The following is a 12,152-nucleotide window of genomic DNA, read 5'->3' as shown; positions in this document are numbered from 1 at the left end:
AAGAAAAAATACAGGAGGAAACTATAAACAAAACTGCATAGTATGTTGCCAAGGATACACAATGAGAATAAATCACATACTAGGACAATGAGAATGACCATTGTCCAGGAAAGCCTCAGATACTCTAATTTGATGCAATAATAATAGCCAACATAGTAATAATGTGTACCATCTCCTAAAATGGAAGCCAAGTAAATTTGTATTCTGCTGTAATGAATTTTTGATTATTTCTTTACTACTGTTTACACAGTTACTGACAACATCGTAACTGCATGACTATAAGCACACTCCACAGGCTGCTATTATCAATTCCAAATTCTGCATTAGTAAAATGGCTCATTTTGGTTTGAAAGGGAACCAAATGGAGTTAAAAGAAAAAGATCAAGTGCACATCACCATACTTAGCTTGTGATCCTAATTCAGAATTTTTTTGAAAATTGTATTTCCTCAGACAATACCTTCAGTCATTAGCCTAGGAATGTCTTAGACCTCCCCTGGACATGAGAGTTTTAGTGATAAGTTAAGTACAATTTATTGTTTGCATGGCTGTATTCCTACCTGAGCTCACCCTGTGATAATCCCAAATGTTCAGCATACTGTTCATTGGTATAACTCAGTATTATCTCTTATATGCTATAATTCAATAATTTGAACATAATTTAAAACATTCCACTAATTAGAAAAACAAATAATAACTCAAGGTTTTCCTCATCCCAAAACATGGGAGCTTTTTTCCCCTCCAACTTCAATTTGAAGCAAATAAATCTGCAACAATAGCAAGTCATTAAATCAGAGTGACAGTCTTGACCCTATTTGCATAATGGCAGTTTCATATCATGGTCACTTGACTTGTAACAGATGTGTGTGTGACAAAATTCATGTACTATCTATAAGCAACTTCTTAGGACAGACACAAGAAAAAATACATGTATTTGTATGGTAGTTGTATAAATTTTTTGGTAATTTTCAGTGGGTGTGTGCCTTCTGCCAGGGGAAAAGAAAATCCAACAGGATACTTGGCATACTTTCCTCTTCAGCAGCAATCTCTTTGTTCTATGAAGATCCTATTTGGCAGCTCTCCAGGTATCATTTTCACTTCACCTGTGGTCTCTTTCATCCAGTGAAGTGGCATGAAGGAGCCTCTAGGCTGATATTAACCTGGAGACTTCTGTTCTATGCTCTAACTACTTAACTGCACTGCTACACACATACAGTAGTCACTCCATACTTCACAAAGACTACATAAAGAAGAACTATCAGTAGCTCTTGTAGAGAAACAAAATCAAATAAATAAGAAATACCAGGGTTATTCTGAACTTTCTCATTCACTACCTGTCAATGAGGAGGAAAAAACATAAATATTGTTACCCCTGTTCTCTGGAAGGAGAAGGGTCACATTTCTAGGCTGTATTTTTCACTCTAGGAGAAAAGGAATCTCATCAGCTGCTCATAACACAAACTTCTTTCTATCTCTTTACACAACCAAAATGAGACTTTGGAATATGTTCTTCAGCTGCAATGTTTCAGACCAGAAAATGCAATGTACAAAGCAGGAAGCAGTCATCCTTTTAAAGTACTTTTGCCTTCATAATTTCTTTTATTTTTGGCTTTGACCTTAGAGGAGATTGATTTTTTTTTTTCACTTAATGAGATAGTATGTCGTAGTGTTTGCCTCTGCATCCTTGGCAGGGAATGTGACTGAAAATCAAAAATATTTTTGTTGATAGAGGCACTAAAGAACATGAAATCCTGCTTCCTTAAATGTAAAGAATAATTTCTAAGCCTAGTGAAGTGTGCGTTAAGATTAAAAAAAAGGCAAAACAAACATACCATAATGAGCACTGTTGAAAGTACCTGCAAGTGTCTTACATGAAGAATTATCACCACCACAGATTCCACATTTGTCTCTCCTTGCCTTCGAATTCAAAACGTGATCACAGCCTGCTTGCTACAAAAAATAATAAATATAAAAAGGCCCAGTGTCACTCAGCCCAATGGAAAACAATGAAAATAAGTAAACTTCCCACTACCCCAAAATATTGTTGTTCACTGTATATATCTAGTCTTCCTTGCCAATTCATTAAAATCCATCAATGGTTTTGGATTCTGCACTGTAAGGACAAAATAGAATGGTGCAATCCCAATACACTCCATATGCCAAGAACTGCATAAGAATACATAACAGTACATGAAAATTTTGTATTAAAAATCAACATAATTTATAAATTTTAATTTATATTCACATTAAAAGTCTTGGAAGTATAAAAGCAGTATGTATATATACATGGTCATCAATTCATTTAAAGCCTGTCATTACTGAAAAGAAGCAAAGGAGTACATGTAGACTGTGCTGGTTTAACTAACATAAGCACAATTTTTGTTTATGTATCTTTACTTAAACTTCCAGGTTTTTTTGAACTATGATAAACAGGACAATTTTCTGGCATTTCCTCTTTATTCAACCATATAATAAGCTATATTTTCTCCTCATTCTGAATTTACTCAGTTTTACTGCAATCAGCAAAACCTCAACAAGGCTTGACAAAAAAGTCTTGAATTGTTAAAATATAGCACCTTGCTTCTCCCAACAAAATCTTGTGGCAATGCCATAGCTGCTATGAAGCAAAGAGGGTTGAATTGATTTAAGGGTCAGTTCCTCCTGATTTTACAGTAAAGTAATAATTACATAATCTATATACTTGGATTATCTACGATTTACTTTTTTGGTAGCAGACATGCAATGCTAATAATCACACAGCATGCTTCTTTCCTCCCTTTACGCTAATTTTGGATCAGTTTCTCACTGCTCACTTGAACAGTATTAACTCTTTCACATGTGAGGCTTAATGAGGCAAGACTGTGGGTCTTCAGATTCAACTGTATGTTCTTAATTGCTTTCATTTCCAGATCTTTAATTTGATAGGTAGTAAAATTAGCATAAGTGAACTCAGAATATCATATTTTTAGTAATGTTTACTTGGATTAATATTTAATATCTACTTTACCATCTGTTAAAATTGATTTTAATAATTAATAAGTTTAGATTTAAATACCCTGCATAAGCCTTGAACACAAAGGTCATTGGTTCCTGCTCCACAGGGAGTACCATCAGCAACTCTGTCCTTCAGCTGATAGTAGGTAGTTGTTCCAGAAACTCGGCAAAAAAGTTTACAGCGATCTTTCATAGAAACTGGAAAGAAAATCCAAGAGGTTTCTTGTCTGTTTTAAAACTTTAAATAAAGTAATATTTTCATTGTGTTAATTGAAAAGATGTGTAATTACTTACTACCACTGTATTTTGGAAGCCATCGAACAGCAGAGGTAAGACCATTGATATTAAAGTGTTTGCCATCAAATTCAGAGCACTGTTGCTCCCGAAAATCTTTTTTGCCTTTTGGACATGAATCAGTATTGCATGACCGAAATTTCATCCTGCGACCAACACAGTACTTTCCTTCATTTCTTGGCCTAAAAAAAAGGTAAATTTAAAACCCACTCATTTTCTAAAATTGCTGTTTTCCAAGGAAAGTGGCCTCAGCCACTAATCTAAAGAGGAAAATCTCACACAGCATTCTGCCAGCTGTGTAACTGACTTACACACACTCAGCTTCTACTGTGCATTCAATTATACCCAAAATAAACCCAATGCTTGTAAAATACTATTGTTGAGGTGGTAATCTCGCTATGGATATTTATTAAAGCATTATTATTTTTACTTCTCTTAAATCTACAACTATTTAGTCTGGGTAAAAGCATTAATAATTTTAATGCTTTTATCAATTTAGCTGAGATTACAGTTATATTTCTACACATGCAGCACCTCCCTCAGTAATTTGAAATTATTACTTTACAGAGTGAAAAAGAAAGAAGACATTTAGCAGCTGGCACAGTCTTTTCTGTACTCCTAATACTGGTTTCACTTTGGGGATCAAAAGAATAAAAAAGGGAAATTGTGGAAAATACCCCATTTACTGTAAAGTCTAAAATACATTTTAACAGTTATAAACCCTGATACAAAATAACTAATCATTAGTATGTTCTTGGGGAAGAAGAAAAGAATAAATCAACCGCATATTGATACTATCAATCACTACAGACTGAAAGAGGCATTATCTAATGGCAATCTAGTCTACTTCCTTTTACTCATTAGAGAAAATAAAATAACCTGGGCCATTTGATTGAAGTTCATTTATCCTACTGATAATATCAAGCTGACATGGCTTCCTAGAAAAACCCTGAAACTACTCAGGCACCAGCTGTGGTTCTGCTTCTGGACAAGTTAAGGGTAAAGTTCTCCTTGACTTTTATTACAGAGAACAAAACCCACATGGAATTATTCAGTCAATGTAATTTTCTAGTTATAAAGGGAAGTTTTAAATGCCTCTGTTATAGCAGTGCTCCTTGCGGACTGTTACTGGTGGCGATAGTGTGGGAAAGCCTTCAATCAAAGCAAGTGAAGTGTTTCACTGAAGAGATTAATAGGGAATACATGTGTTTATTTTTACAGTTCTTACTGCAAAGAAAACATCTAGTGTTTAAAGAAACCTCAACAGTTAGAGTAAACCTAGAAAAAAAGTCCCTGCCAAACTAATTTTTTAGAAACATCCGCAAGAATGGATAATATTGTTGAAAGACATGAGTAATCTAAACATCCTCTGCATATTAGAGTCTGTAAATGTATCTCTTTCCAAAAACGTGGCTGAAAGAAGCACTTTTTATTGGTGATTCAAACTGATTTGCACGGCCCACTTCTATTTTATTTTGATCCAATCCATCATTTTTTAATATCTTCGTAATGTAAATGTAAGACACATTAAAACATAATAAAAAATGTGAAACACGATAAAAAGCCATACTCTGGTCGATTACACAGCCTGGTGGTGCTCTTGATTCCACCTCCACAAGTTCTTGAACACGAGCTATAGGGTCCCCATGGTCCCCATTCTCCATCTACAGGGCGCAGCTCCATTTCTCTGCTCACACAAATTCCACGGCGGCAGTGCTGCACAGTTGACAAATAAAATAAAATTTATAATTCAAGCAAGAGGTCACTGCATATTTTAGGCACAAAAAGAACAAAATTTAAGCACTCACTTCTCTTATCTGGATCTGGATATTTTCTAAAATGTTCCATTTCCTTTGAGATAACTTACGCAGTAGTCACGTTTTAAAAAATGCTATCCAGAGTTCTTTGATAGCTAGGAAATCTACTGGATATTGAATACTTATCTGTCTTGTCACTTCATCCAAGTATCTCTAAAAGATCTTGAATTCCTGATACATTTTCATGCATGAAGTTCAAAAAATAGGTTTAGAACTGCCTTTAATGTACAATATTTTTCAATTTAATTTTTAATTCATGCTAATACAAAATGTGAAAATTTATAAGAAACCACCAAGAAAATCAGGGTGTTTCAAACATCTCAAAAACTAACTATCTAGTGGGATTGTTTAGGAAAAGCAGACAAGCATTTAAGACCTTGATTATGTAAAGCAAGATGATGCTATAAATTCATTCTTGAATTTGGACTTTCACACCTATAAAAAAAAGTGTAAAATACTTTAATTTTTAATATTGTATGAAATTTTTACATTTACTAGTCATTTAACAAAGCTACTACCATTAAAATGGAATTAATAGTTAAATTTTAAAAATGAATACTAAAGAAATAATAATTCTTAGAGCAAAATACTAGATTGCAATGCCTATTATGTTACTTTAGATCTTATTCTTGGGAAAGAACTACCTATTTCCACTAAAAAATTACATAAAGAAGGAATTTTCATTTCATCTGCTGGGATTTACATTATTAAGAAGACAAAGACTGCAAGACTATTTTGTTGTAGTCATGTCATTATGAGACTTCACCACACTGTAATTGTACACTTTTATTATTTATAGAAAGTAATTATCCTTTTTTCCTCAGAAGCATCAATCTCATGCTTCTAAGTATTTACTATCCCTGTTCCTGACTGCAAATGTGTCCACTTCAGTGATTATTCAAGAAGTACATGACTAATAATCTAAATGAGAATCTGATGATGGGTGCATGTGTGACTTTTTCCAAAGAATCTGCAGGTACTACCAGGACTAATCCTACTGATGACTTACAACAGTTGGAATTCTAATTCACTTGTATCCTTTAGAAAATCCCAAGTAGTGTATTTGATCACAACATAGTGGAATACTTTACATACTAAAATAGAATATTTATAAGACACTATAATTTCAGCACTACATATCCTGCTGACTTCTATGTGGGAAACGTGTCAATTTGTCCTTGACTTCAAACACCTTCTGAGGCATCAAAGGGTACCCTCATCTGGAGACAAGACACTGGCCAGGACTGAATACATGGGGTCAGTGCTCGTACATAATAGAGAGAATTCTTTATTTTAGATGCCTGTTTGCAGACTCAGGATTAGATTGTCCATTAATTAGGTTTGTTGTCAGGAGGGATTCTGCTAGTTGTATTGACAGGGAGTGGCTCATTCCATCTTTCCCTGCAGGAAATATAGTGCATGGATCAGTCATTAGAGCAGGTTTCAATATACAAATCAATTGCTTGTTATTTCTGAAGCTTAGGCTTTGCCTCTCTGCAAGACAAAACAGCATCAAATCACCTTAAACTCTAGAAGAATTTTGACAAATAAAGTCTCTGGCATATAAAACAATTAAATAACCTCTGATACACAAAAGATTAAGTAATAAAACAAGTATTAAACCTCGTACTTTAAAAAATTAATTTAAATGTTACATAGAATTTCTTAAGAGTTATAACAAATTTATTGTAGAAACTATCAAGAAACAAATTTCACTGAACACACAAAAACTGTGTGCAATCTTTCTGAATATAGCTGACTGGCACAAAATTAAAATCTTGTTCAGTGGTTTTATCATTGCCTAAAATAAGTCCTAGATATTTTTTTTTCCTTATAGGTGTATGCTTTTGTTATATGAATACTTATGTTCACATGCTATCAAACATTTTCTTCTCAAAATAGGAATTTGCCACAGAAACAGGTTCTCTTTTCAGGCTTCTGCCTAAGTTCCTAATCAAACTTGATGATAAAATTGCCTGCCTGAATAATTCCTTGTCACACCAACTCTTGCATATAGGCAGTATCTTTTAAGCTCTGAATGGCTTCCCCTAAGAATAAGATAATTCCAGTTGATTCTCAAACCCAAAGCAAATGTAGAACAAAAGCTAGATCTTGGCACAGAACTGTGTAAATGATCCAGTCAATTGGCCAGATCATCACTTAACACTAAAACGAATGCTTCAACCTAAAATCAAAAGGCCACCATTATTTCATGGCATAAGAATTCTCACTGGAGTGCTTACTGTTAGTTTGTATTAATTTTTTTCAACATGACTTTCAGGTACCTTTATATCCAAGTCTTCTAGTACCTAACATAAAATCCCTAGCAATCAAAGACAGACTTTCTACATAGTCCATCCATAAGCTAAATGAGGAACATTAAGAACTTTCCTTTCCAAGAACTGTCCTTAGCATCTTAGGAAATAATTTTTTACACTATAGACTGAAGAGTCTAAATCATCCTTCACAAAATGAATACTGCATTCTATTATAGACAGTGACCTAGCATTTAGGTTTTCTATCTGTCCAGAAAAACATTTACAATAACTTGAAGGGAGATTTCAAGAAAAGAGTTTTTAAATGAAATTTTATAGCCACAACAGTACAATTTTGATCCATAAAAATGCAAAGCATATGCTTATATCTGGGATTTTAATAGCTTATTCAACAAACTTGTCTCAGCTATTATTCCGCTGCATTTCTACAGAAGCAACATGATGAAGTCACGGTAGAAAACTCCAGCACCGGACATGTTCCAGATGTCCCTCTGTGTTCACTTGAATCATTGCTTCACTGAGAATAGTATGATACAAAGAGCTTTCATAAACTAAATATGATTGCTAACAATTTTTTCTGCATTTTTTATGGCAAATATAGCATATGCATCATATAAAGTGGGTATCACACAAAATTCCAGACATACTGATTGCAGCAAGTGGCAAGGCTGCTCCAGTCAAGATCAACAGTTGGTTTTCTGTCAAAAAACCTAGAAATGCTTCAAATTTGGAATCAATAAACCTACGGGTACCCAAATTTGTTTTTATTAATAATGTCCTTATAATAGGCACTTGGGGTCTTTCCTATGGATTAACCTATGACTTGGTAAATTGATTTTGAGAGCTTCCAATTTATCGCTTACTGAACTTTCTAAATTTCCAGGAAAGCAACCTTGAAAGAAATTATTAAAGTGTTACTTGACAGGCTATGCTCAGCTTTGACTGAATCAAGGAGAGTGGTAGATGCATGCAGAACAGGACTAGAGCTCCTCTGAAATCAAGCACTTCCCACACAGCCCACCAAGATGAGAAGTGAGACCCTAAGGCACATAAAAGGAGCTAAAACAGAACAGTTAATAAAGTGAGAATACAAGGCAGAAGAAATGGAGCTTGGAAAGACGTCAGACTGAAGGTGTCACCACAGCATCTCAGGTCTTTATCACTGTGGCATGGATTCTCAGACGAGTCTACATTTATTACTCAAATGACAAAAAATGTACAAAACCCACATTATTTGAATTTTTTCAATGCTTTCAATTTTTTATTGCAAAAAATCTGCATACTTTATTTCTCCCTTGAAACTTCTAATTTTTCTGAAATTATAGCTCACAGAAAAATATTTCACAGAAATCACAGTTTACAGAAAAAATTTATGGTTTGAGCCTATACTTTACTCTGTTCTTACAGTTCAAAAAATCTGCTGCTGCTTTCCAGATGGTGAACATATTCCCCAATTCCTAACTCTGATAAAATCCATCTGATTTTTTTATACTTACTTTACATATATACACATAAAATGATTTATTCTTTCAGATTCAATATCTTCATGTATTACCTTCATGAGATAGTCAAGTTATGTAGCAATTCTTAATAGTAATCAATAAATGGGTACTACCTACCAGTGAAAAACAGCAAACATACTTCAGAATTAGATGGATATTTCTTTTACTTTTCAAAGCAATTCTTTGTTGCTCTGCATCCCCATTCTCATTTGTTCCTGTATCCCTGTCTTTTATGCCAAAAAGGCATAAAAGATGAAATCTTAATTTACCCAGTAGCTGTTCTGAATATTTTTAGATGCTAGCTCAATATACATTACATATCTACAGTGAATAGAATTAATTAACATGTCTTTAAAACATAAAAAGGCACGTGCTTTCCAATCCAACTGTTACTTGTATCATGCGATTTCCTTCTTGCTGTTAAAATGATTTTTCCAAACTTCAGTGACAGTTGGTTTCTTTCAACGTTTAAGTAGCAAACTGCCATTATGTAGAACACTGGGATATCCTCAGGACACTGAAATGTTTGGGTCAGAATCATATAGCTACCTCCTACCTCTCCATTCCAATGCTCAAGGAATCAAGAGAATACAGGCATATTTCTATATTCCTCAGGAATCCAGGAAGGATCAGAGGGCAACCATTTGGAGTGCCTCAAAAAAATAGTAATAAGCCACTCACACTTTATTGGGTATTTTTGCTGTTATTTTCATAGCAATAAAGACTTGTTCTGAGAATGCCACTCCTGGAAGATAGTTGTTTTCAACATTTTTTCTTCTTTGGAGGTGGGCTTTTTTTAACTCAGATATGCTTCACTAAATCCAACTGCTAGAGCAGCCCATAGAGCAAGATCCATTAATACAACACAAGATGTTTGAAATCTGAGCTTAAAAAGTTGATACTAAAAAACCAAATGCCTTAAATGGATCTTTTCTGTATTCATTGCAGCAATAATGTCGCAAATGCCAAATATAAAGCAATTTAGCTTCCTGGAAAATATTAATTACAATTAATAGTCACCATGTCTTATGCCCATTAACATCAGCAGCAACTTGCAGTGTGAGCTTGATAAGAGCTGTCCCTTAGTCAGGAACAGATAACAATTTGTCAGATTAATTAATTGCTGTTCTTTCTTATATTTTTCAGAGGTAATGACTGTAATTAGCTCTTTACTTCCTAGAGAAAGATGGTTCCACTGCGCTAATTACTTAAAAAAGGTTTTTGTATTCCTATATAAAAGCAATCCTCTGATGTTGGCAAATTAGAGTCAATTTAACTGAAGACTACAAGTGAAGTTTACATAAAAGATGAACTTCCTTTCTGATGAGTGACTGAAAAATGGGTTAAACATTGTAACACCAATGGCCTGCATAGGCTATAATCAAGCAAAGCTTCCACTACAGCCTTCAAGTAACTTCTTCTAATCTTGCAAAACAGAAAGAAGCCATTTGAGACACTTTACCCACTACATTTGTTATCCATTAAGACACTATTTTCAAATTCCTCATTAATATTGTCTTACCAAACAGAATCTTTTAAGATTAGAAGTTATTGGGGGAAATTTAGAAAAAACTGAGTGAAATGTAGTTGCCTATTATACAAAGTAATTAAATTAGAGGTTTTAATAATTTTTGAACATATAAAATTATTTTTTAAAAAATTAACATTGCTCCCACCTTGCCCCCTGAAGCTGCCAAAGCACACTACTATATAAAAGCAGCTCAACCTAATAAACCACACACACTTAAGATAATCACTGTTATACCTGACCATGTAAAATCTCAAAAATATTTATTCTCACTATACCCTCACAAGTAAGAATACACTTCTGTTTGCTGGTGGTGAAGTGAGACATGAAGAAGACAAATACTAGACCAGTAAAGAACTTAAGCACCTTAATTTTGTTCACTTCCCAAACTACATACAAATCCAAAACTAAAAGCCTCAAATCTTCACTGGAAACTGGATACAATAACCTCCGCCATTGCTTCTGTATCTATGGAGGTTCTGTAAGTGCCTTGACTATATCTACTAATTAGATATTCACGACCCTTTTGGACAACCCAAGAAAGGCTATATTGTCCAATTTTACAGATCAGGATCAGCATTCAAAGACTTGCAAATGAAGAAGCAGTGAGTGGCACCGTTATCACCCAAAAGCACCTTACCAAATAAACCAATGAGCAAAATACAGGAAACGCAGTTTCCACTTCTTTTTTTTTAATGTGTCGAAGCATTCAATCTGTACTTCAAGCAGTCAGGTAGTCTTACACATTGGGGTATAAATGAGAAGAAAGCTCCTGTTTCAGGAGCTGAACAGACCCAAGTATCCTGAATTATGTTATAATATGAAAGACAGAAAATGAAAGCAAGTTAGGTGTGCTTAAGGCACTTCCTGAAGAGCTATTGACACATGCTTTCATATCTTCTCTGAAACAGATAGAGTGCAGATACAAACAACTACTGAGACCAGACGCTAATTCAAAGACTCCCTCTTTCCAAAAAAGCATACACCTGTACCTTAGTGACTCATATTTAATCTGTTCTGGTTCAATAAACAGCCTCAACAAGATGAACTGGGGGAAACACTTTAAGGATTTCATATTTAAGCTAATTCTACTTTGGACACTACCGATCAGGAAAAAAACAACTTATTACGCTTGAGCTGAACGTTTCAAACAGAAGGAAAGATGTCAACTTTCCCCTGACTTCTTTCACCTATTTTTAAGCAATGTGGCATCTGTAAACTTTAATAATTACTCTGAACAGACAAACTTTATGTCACAAGATTACAGAACTAAAAGAAACTGCATGTAAAGTCAGGTAGAAATTTTCACACCATCAGTAGTCTATAGGCACAGTACTGCCACACAGCAAGCACTGATCTTTCTTACCTATATCCAAAATTGCAAGTACTGAGAAATAAAACAAGGCTTACCATTCCTACACCACAAACTGTCCCATCAGCCAAAGGCATGTGTTGAGTACGACAACCCTTGTGAACACCTTCTGTGCTTGTGCACCATAAGCGTTTGCATTGTTTCTAAAAAGAAAACTAGATTACTTTTGTTGCACCTGCAATACCATTTTAGACATTAGTTGTGATTATTTTTATTTTCTCACACTGTGCAGCTTAGTCTTTGCTGTTGTACTACCACTTTTAATAGAAAAAGCCCCACAAAACCAAAATAGATTTTGCTTAAGGCCAAGCAGGAATGTGGAATATCTGAAATTGATCCCATCAGATCAAAAGATAACTTCATTTTCTACT

At 34.4% G+C, this 12,152-nt stretch overlaps 1 protein-coding gene across 1 annotated transcript in view; it reads right to left on the bottom strand.

Annotated features, from left to right (window-relative positions):
• ADAMTS20 (ADAM metallopeptidase with thrombospondin type 1 motif 20) overlaps positions 1–12,152 on the bottom strand; it is an 86,786-nt gene that overhangs the window by 41,997 nt on the left and 32,637 nt on the right. The window contains exons 11-15 of the mRNA XM_053942672.1: positions 11,820–11,924; positions 4,857–5,002; positions 3,287–3,468; positions 3,054–3,190; positions 1,831–1,948 (exon numbers count right to left, since the gene is read on the bottom strand). Coding sequence (XP_053798647.1) covers positions 1,831–1,948; positions 3,054–3,190; positions 3,287–3,468; positions 4,857–5,002; positions 11,820–11,924 — 688 coding nt within the window. The remainder of the gene's footprint in view (positions 1–1,830; positions 1,949–3,053; positions 3,191–3,286; positions 3,469–4,856; positions 5,003–11,819; positions 11,925–12,152) is intronic.

The sequence above is a fragment of the Vidua chalybeata genome, chromosome 5, assembly GCF_026979565.1.
Source record: "Vidua chalybeata isolate OUT-0048 chromosome 5, bVidCha1 merged haplotype, whole genome shotgun sequence".
In the NCBI taxonomy this organism is placed as follows: Eukaryota; Metazoa; Chordata; class Aves; order Passeriformes; family Viduidae; genus Vidua; species Vidua chalybeata.
This window is presented reverse-complemented; position numbering and strand designations above follow the sequence as displayed.